General features: G+C 54.6%; 1 protein-coding gene across 2 annotated transcripts; it reads left to right on the plus strand.

Annotated features, from left to right (window-relative positions):
• The first annotated feature begins 1,850 nt into the window (after window positions 1–1,850).
• On the plus strand, window positions 1,851–6,403 carry CD79A (CD79a molecule). Of its 2 annotated transcripts, none has more exons than XM_044683241.1 (5): window positions 1,851–2,149; window positions 3,529–3,828; window positions 5,095–5,213; window positions 5,747–5,815; window positions 5,957–6,403. In XM_044683241.1, the coding sequence occupies exons 1-5, from the start codon at window positions 2,092–2,094 to the stop codon at window positions 6,068–6,070; spliced, it is 660 nt and encodes a 219-aa protein (XP_044539176.1). In that variant the 5' UTR covers window positions 1,851–2,091; the 3' UTR covers window positions 6,071–6,403. The 2 variants fall into 2 exon arrangements, with proteins under 2 accessions (XP_044539176.1, XP_044539177.1); XM_044683242.1 differs by having other exon boundaries at window positions 3,574–3,828.
• The last annotated feature ends 320 nt before the right edge of the window (window positions 6,404–6,723 follow it).

The following is a 6,723-nucleotide window of genomic DNA, read 5'->3' on the forward strand; positions in this document are numbered from 1 at the left end:
GAAAAAGAAGGAAAGAAAGAAAGAAAGAAAGAAAGAAAGAAAGAAAGAAAGAAAGAAAGAAAGAAAGAAAGAAAGAAAGAAAGAAAGAAAGAGGAAAGAAGGCAGGCTGAGAGGAGAATTAAGAGAGATAGAGAATTGGGAAGAAAGGGATTGGGGTTTCAGAGAAGAAAAGATCAGTGGTGAATTCAGTCATTCTATCTCTCCATCCTCCATTTGTCCCTTTCCTTCAATCTGTCTTCCTCCTTCTGTCTCCCATCTCTCCCCTCTCTTTGCCTCCCTGTCTCCCCTCATGGAGATTAAGCCCAGAGCCCCTCTCCCCTGGACTTTGGCAGCAGGCCTTCACCTCGTCTCCCTGTTTTCAGTGGGAGCATTTATGCCTCGGATATTGGCAAAGCTACCCATCGGGGTTTGGCTTTCTGTTTCTGGATTGTTGACCCATAAAAAAGGGCTGGAGAAAATGTTGAAAATGCAGATTAAACCCTAAAAGAGTGTCTCCGGTGCAGCCCTATCAGATTCCAGGGCTGGAATCCACAAGACTTGGCCACTGACTAAATAGGATATGATGGACAATGCAGAGCCTCCGATGGCTCCAAGCCGGGAGCCCAAGCCCGGGGGACTTCCATGGACATAGACCAGTTTGGGGATGTCACGTCTGAGATGCCTCCGGAGCGTCCAGGCTGAAATGTCCAGGAGCCAGTTGGTGATGTGGGCCTGGAGCTCCAGAGAGAGCCAATCAACGGCTGAATCGTCTCCATAGAAACAATCCTATCTGTGGAAATGGGGGAGAGCACCCAAGGGTGGGCATATTGAGAGGAGAGCAGAGGCCACATAGGATGAGGGTTGGCAAGAGGCTGGTGTATTGGGGAATGACGGCCATTTGTGATGGGAGCGGAATGGAAATCGGTCCTTTCTAGAGTTAAGAGCAGAGACATGGGATTACTTGAGGGGATGGCTGGGTCAAGGAAACGGGTTTTATTTTCATTCTGAACTTGAGTAGTGAATAAAATAAATCAATAAACATTAAGCACCTACTGCGTGCCAGGCAGCTGGGTGGCACAGTGGATAGAATGCTCAGCCTAGAGTTTAGAATACTCTACTTCCCAAGTTCAAATCTGGCCTCAGACTCTAGACCCTGGCCAAGTCACTTCACTCTGTTTGCCTCAGTTTCCTCATCTGTAAAATGAGCTGAAGAAGGAAACAGCAAACCACTCTAGTATTTTTTGCCAAGGAAACCCCCAATGGGGTCACAAAGAGTTAGATATGACTGAAAAAAGTGTGCCGAGCACTTGTGCTCTGCTCTGGGGATACAAATCAATAAATCAGTCAAGGTTCATTAAGTGCCTACTATGTGCCAGGCCCTGTGCTAAGCCCTAAGGCTGCCACGGGAGGACGGGGCGCTCACACTCTAGTGGGGCCGACCACAACCAAATAGGCCTACACAAAAGCTATATATGCAGGGTGGGGCAGAGGAGGAAGCAAAGCCCTGGGCGTGGGACATGGGAAAGGATGGCCAAGGCCATAGCATGAGGAGGTGGCAGAGCCAGGATTTCGGCCGGATTTTCCTGTATGTTGAAAAGATTTCATGAGGATAAAAGAGCCCAAGCCCAGGGGGTCCAGCCTGGGGAAAGTGCTGCCCCCCCCACCCCAGAGCTTCCCTTCTGGGGGCCTGAAGGCCCTCCTCCTCCCTCATCTGCTTCTCCCATTGGGCAGCTCCAGGTGGGGGCCGCCATTTTGGAGATTGGCCCTCCGGGTTCTCTAATTTCTACAAGCCGAAGCCCCTGCACGGCTCATCCTTTTAGGCCTCGACTGCCTCGTGTCCCCCGGAAGGCAGGCAGGGGCGTCTGTTTCAGGTGGGCATCGGCGGCAGGCTCGGCCCGTAGTAAAACATAGTCGGTGTCTCTGAGGGGCCCCCCAGCCGTGACATTCTCGGCCCCAAAGGCCCGCCCAGCTGCTCTCTGTCCCGGCCGGGCCGGCCCCGGGGAGCAGCGGAGCTCATCTCCTGGCAGGGGCCGCAGGAAGCATCGCCCCACGAGCAAAGACGCCTCCGCTCCTTCCGAAGCTCTGTTCCAGCCGGGCTGGGACCTTCTGGGGATGATGCCCGGCCTGAGCCTGCCCTGCGCCCTTCTCCTCCTCTCTGCCCTGAGCCCTGGTAGGTGTCCGCATTGGCATGAAGGGGAATGAGGGGTTTTTGGAGAGGGACCCAGATCCGGGCAGGGTTCGGGGTGAGGAGCGGGGGGGGGGGGGGGAGAGAACAGGCCCAGGAAGGGTGGACCATCGCGCCAGTGATCACTGGGTCTGCTTTGTAGAGGGAGGAGTGGAGATCTAGAAAAGGGCCAGGGGACTTCTCTAAGGTCCAATACCAAACCATACACCCACAGACCGGCCCATCACGTGGGGAAACTGAGGCAAGGCACTCCCCTAGGGTCCCATCTCCTGACATCCCACTCAGGTCTCTTCCCTTCTCTCTGGGTCTCTAGAAGGCTCTCCCTTAAACTCTTCAGGAGGAACATGGAAAGGAGTCTGGGCTCTGGGGAGAGGGAAGGCTGGTGTGAGGGGTCTGGAGAGCCAGAGCCCTCCTCCGGCCTCCTTACTCTCCCAGGGCGGAAGGAAGAAATAAAGCTGTCCCTCCCTGAGCCCCTCCAGCCCCTCGGTGGGATTGGGGAAGGGCAACTGGGGCGGGGCGGGATTTTGAGAATTCCTGAGCCTGAAGTAGAGTAGAAAGCTCCACGTCCTGGTGCCTTGTGCATGGTGAGCCTTTCCTCTGCCCTCGCCTTGTTTGGGGGATGTTGGGCAAGTCCCTGGCCCTCTGGGGCCTCTCCGGCCCCCTCCCACCCTGGCTCTCCAGGGAGTTGGGCTAGAGAGCTGGGACGGGCTCTGACACCCTACGGGTCAGTGACTCCAAGGGTGAGCCGGGCACATCCTCCTCCCTCCCTGGGCCTGTTTTCTCATCACTAGACTCTCAGGGTTTGGATTAAATAGGTCCAGACTAAAGCTTCCATTTTCTGGGATCCCAGAGATGGCGTTAGAGCCTGGAGAGGGCTTAGAAGGGTTTTAGAACAGGGAATGTCAGAGCTGGGAAGACCCTTAGAACAGGGAATATCAGAGATAGGAGGGAGCTTAGAACAGGGAATGTCAGAGCTGGGAGGGAGCTTAGAATAGGGAATGACAGAGCTGGGAGGGAGCTTAGAACAGGGAATGACAGAGCTGGGAAGACNTAGAACAGGGAATGACAGAGCTGGGAAGACCCTTAGAACAGGGAATGTCAGAGTCAGGAGGGCCTTTAGGACACATCCCAGAAGGTCAGAACAGAGAGATGTGGAATTCAGAAATCAAACTGAACCCCATCTTTTTCCAAGGAGGACCCTAAGGGCCAGAAAAGGAAGAGCCCCTCCCTCTGCCCCACATACTTCACGACCTTTAGGCATCAAGTTTGGGGCTCTCCCTGTTTCACTTCATTGGCAGATATGAGATGGATGCTTAGAGATCCTTGCTCTAAGGGCTCTCTCTTCCCCTGTCCCACACTCCCAGGCTCCCAAACCTGGGGTCTGCAGGTGTATCCTGTTCCCCCTTCAGTGACGGTGCCCGTAGGGGGCATAGCCCATCTGCCCTGTGAACATGACGGGGGCCCCAAGGCCAATGTGACTTGGTGGCGAGTCGTTTTGGGCAACCTCAAGTGGCCCAAGGTCCAGGTGGAGAAGGCATCTGAGCTCAATGGGACCCTGATCCTCTGGGGAGTGAAAAAGAGTGATGGAGGCATCTACCAATGTAAGGTCTCCATCATGGGCGGCCCAGGCTCGGAGTCCTGCGGCACCTACCTCAGGGTTCGAGGTAAGTCAGTTCCCTGACTTTCAGGTCTCCTAATGCCCCCCACACTACCCCCAAGCCCAGAAGCAACCCTTAGAGTCCAGGCTCCCTCCATTGAACCAGAAGGTTCAATGAAGTGACTGTAAATCCCCTAAAGTGGATTTACAAGCCATAAAGCTCTCTTGAAAAGTGGGTTAGGTTGTCATGGCATCCTTTCTCCCACCCTTACCTCTCCTAGACATAGTTGTCCTAATTCTTCAGCTCTGTTCTCCCCTGGACCTGGGTGCCCAGGTCTCTCTTGGGGCCCAGGCGTCTGGAACCCCCCGAAGAGGGCAAGGAGATGGCAAAGGGTTTCTGCTCACTTTCCTGATGGTGGTTCCAGAAGCTCTCTGCACTACCTGAGAAATCCAAGGCTGAGGACCTCACGTCCAGGCTGGGCCATTTGCCTTGGGGATCAGCCTTCAGTTTCTTCTGTAAAATGGGGCCAGTGACCTTTGCACATCATGAAGGGTCACCTGGGTCTCTCTTCTGGTTGCTGGAGTCCTTTTCCTCTCAATAACCCATTAGATGACCCAAGTGGGAACCCCTCCCCCCCAAGGCTTGGGAATCCAAGGACTCTCCCACTTACTCCCAGTATGACCTTGAGGAGGTTGCTTCAGTTCTGTGGCCTCTGTTTGTTCATCTGTAACGTGGAGTTGGACTCCATGACCTCGAGGGTCCTCTTCTAGATGAGCACCTGAGCACTGAGACTATTATTATCCCCATTTGACAAGTGAGACCTCTGAGACCCACAGAGAGGAAGGCACTCGTCTAGGGTCATCTAGCCATGTTTGATTCTTCATGATTCCATTTCGGGTTTTCTTGGCAAAGATACTGAAGTGGTTGCTATTTCCCTCTCCAGCTCATTTTATAGAAGAGGAAGCTGAGGTAAACAGGGTGAAGTGACTCGTCCAGGGTCACACAGCTAGGAAGTATCTGAGGCTGGATTTGAATTCAACTCCAGGTTAGGTGCTCTACTAAGAGGCAAAGGCAGGACCATATTCAGGACTCACCACTATACTTTTACCCTCTGCTGTGAAGAAAACAATATATAAAGCTTGAAGTCTGGGAGGGGAGCTGGTGGGACTTTGCCCCCTTAGCTCTGTGCTCTTGTCCTTACCTCCATGGTCAGCTCCCAGGTTGGGAAGGTGGAGAGGGCAGGGGTACGGGTGGCCCTGGGCATTCTGGTCCTGGTTGGTACAGGCAGGGCTGACGCCCAAGTCAATCTCTCCCTTCCTTCCCCCTTCTTAGAGCCAATACCTAGACCCTTCCTGGACATGGGAGAGGCCACCAAGAACAGGATTATCACCGCCGAGGGAATCATTCTGCTTTTCTGTGCTGTCATCCCTGGGACCCTTCTGCTCTTCAGGGTAAGACTCCTTTGGGGGACTCCCCAATCCCCTCAAAGACCTAGCCACCCTGACCCCACAGGCTCCTCTTCCTTCCCCTCAGGGACTTGGGCATCCACGATTCTCACCACTCTTTTCGTTTCCTCTGTGGACCTTCAATCCCACTCTGGTAGACCTGATTGCCCCCCGCCCAGGCTTCTTTGGGCCCACTCTCCGAGTTCCTCCATGTACCCTTTTCTGGCACTTAGCAAGTTCTCCTTGATGGATGAGAAAAGTGAAAGGGGACAGGCAAATACAGGGGGAGGGGTCAGTCAGTCTTCCTGGAGGCAGCCAGAGGCCCCAGCTTTGAATTCCAGTTCTTGCGGTTCCTTTTGGACACACTGCCTTTTCTGGCCTCAGTTTCTTCTTCTGTAAAAGGTGGGGGGCTAGGTGGGCTGAATCCCACGGTCCATCTCTGCCAGTTTTTAAGTCCCATGGCCCCATGATCCTGGGTCTGGGCCCTCTCCCCTTCTCTGGCTGATCTCTCCCCATCCCCACATCTTTCCTCCCTGTAGAAGCGTTGGCAGAATGAGAAATACGCTGTGGACCACCTGGACTACTATGACGACGAGAACCTGTATGAGGTGAGGCCCCTTCAGGGTGGAGAGCCCAGGGAGAGAACTGGGAGGATCAGGCTCTGCCCTTTGACCCATGGTGGAGGGAAAACCCCAGCAGACATGCCCTCTTCCCTAGGCTGACCTCCAGCTTCCTCCTCTCCCCTCCAGGGCCTTAACCTCGATGACTGTGCCATGTATGAGGACATCTCCCGGGGCTTGCAGGGGACCTACCAGGATGCCACCACCCTCAGGGTGGGGGATGTCCAGCTGGAGAAGCCGTGAGGGCCCTGCGTGAAGTCCCTAGCCTCGACCTGCCTTAAACTGCCCCTTTTAGGTCTTCTGGCTTGTCCCGCTCTCCATCTCCTCAGGACCAGATGGTTTCCAAGGTCCTTCCCAGCTCTGTCATTCCATGTTCCTAAATCTATCACCTTCCCCCTCTCCCACTGTATGTCCCCTTCCCTCCCCTCCTCAAGCCTCCACTCCTGACCCCTTCTAACTTGCTCCCCAGTAATCCAGGAGATGCCTGAAGCAGGATCCCCCTAAAGACCCCCTCAAGCTTTGTCATGGCTATAATGATCTAATAAATCCGAGGCCCATTGGGAAGAAGGGGCTCCATTCGCAGCAGGAGAGGTGGACCGATGGACTGTGTCTAAACCCTCTTCCGCAGGGATCCAGGGGTCTTAAAGCTTGACCCTCCCCACGTAGAGAACTTGGTATTCTCAGCCTCTGGCCCTGGACATCCTCACTGCCTAGCCCCACCCCCACCCCCTGCTCTGGTCCAGGGACTCAGGTCTCTGGTCTTCCTCTCTCTTGAGGCCCAAGTCCCCAGTTCTTTGGAAACCCACCAAGATAGGCAGGTCTGAGATGTTCCTCCCCAGCTGGGCCAAGTCTCCCCAAGCTGGGGAGTAAACAAGCCCCATCCCCCTCTTCCCCTC

The sequence above is a fragment of the Gracilinanus agilis genome, unplaced genomic scaffold, assembly GCF_016433145.1.
Source record: "Gracilinanus agilis isolate LMUSP501 unplaced genomic scaffold, AgileGrace unplaced_scaffold17149, whole genome shotgun sequence".
Taxonomy (NCBI): Eukaryota; Metazoa; Chordata; class Mammalia; order Didelphimorphia; family Didelphidae; genus Gracilinanus; species Gracilinanus agilis.

What these genes read in the sequence shown, in the direction of transcription:
- CD79A (XM_044683241.1), top strand. Translation starts at nt 2,092, where the DNA reads ATGATGCCCGGCCTGAGCCTGCCCTGCGCCCTTCTCCTCCTCTCTGCC. An exon ending in CACCTACCTCAGGGTTCGAG is followed by an intron (nt 3,829 to 5,094) that starts GTAAGTCAGTTC and finishes CCCCCTTCTTAG; the next exon opens with AGCCAATACCTAGACCCTTC. An exon ending in GGACCCTTCTGCTCTTCAGG is followed by an intron (nt 5,214 to 5,746) that starts GTAAGACTCCTT and finishes TCCTCCCTGTAG; the next exon opens with AAGCGTTGGCAGAATGAGAA.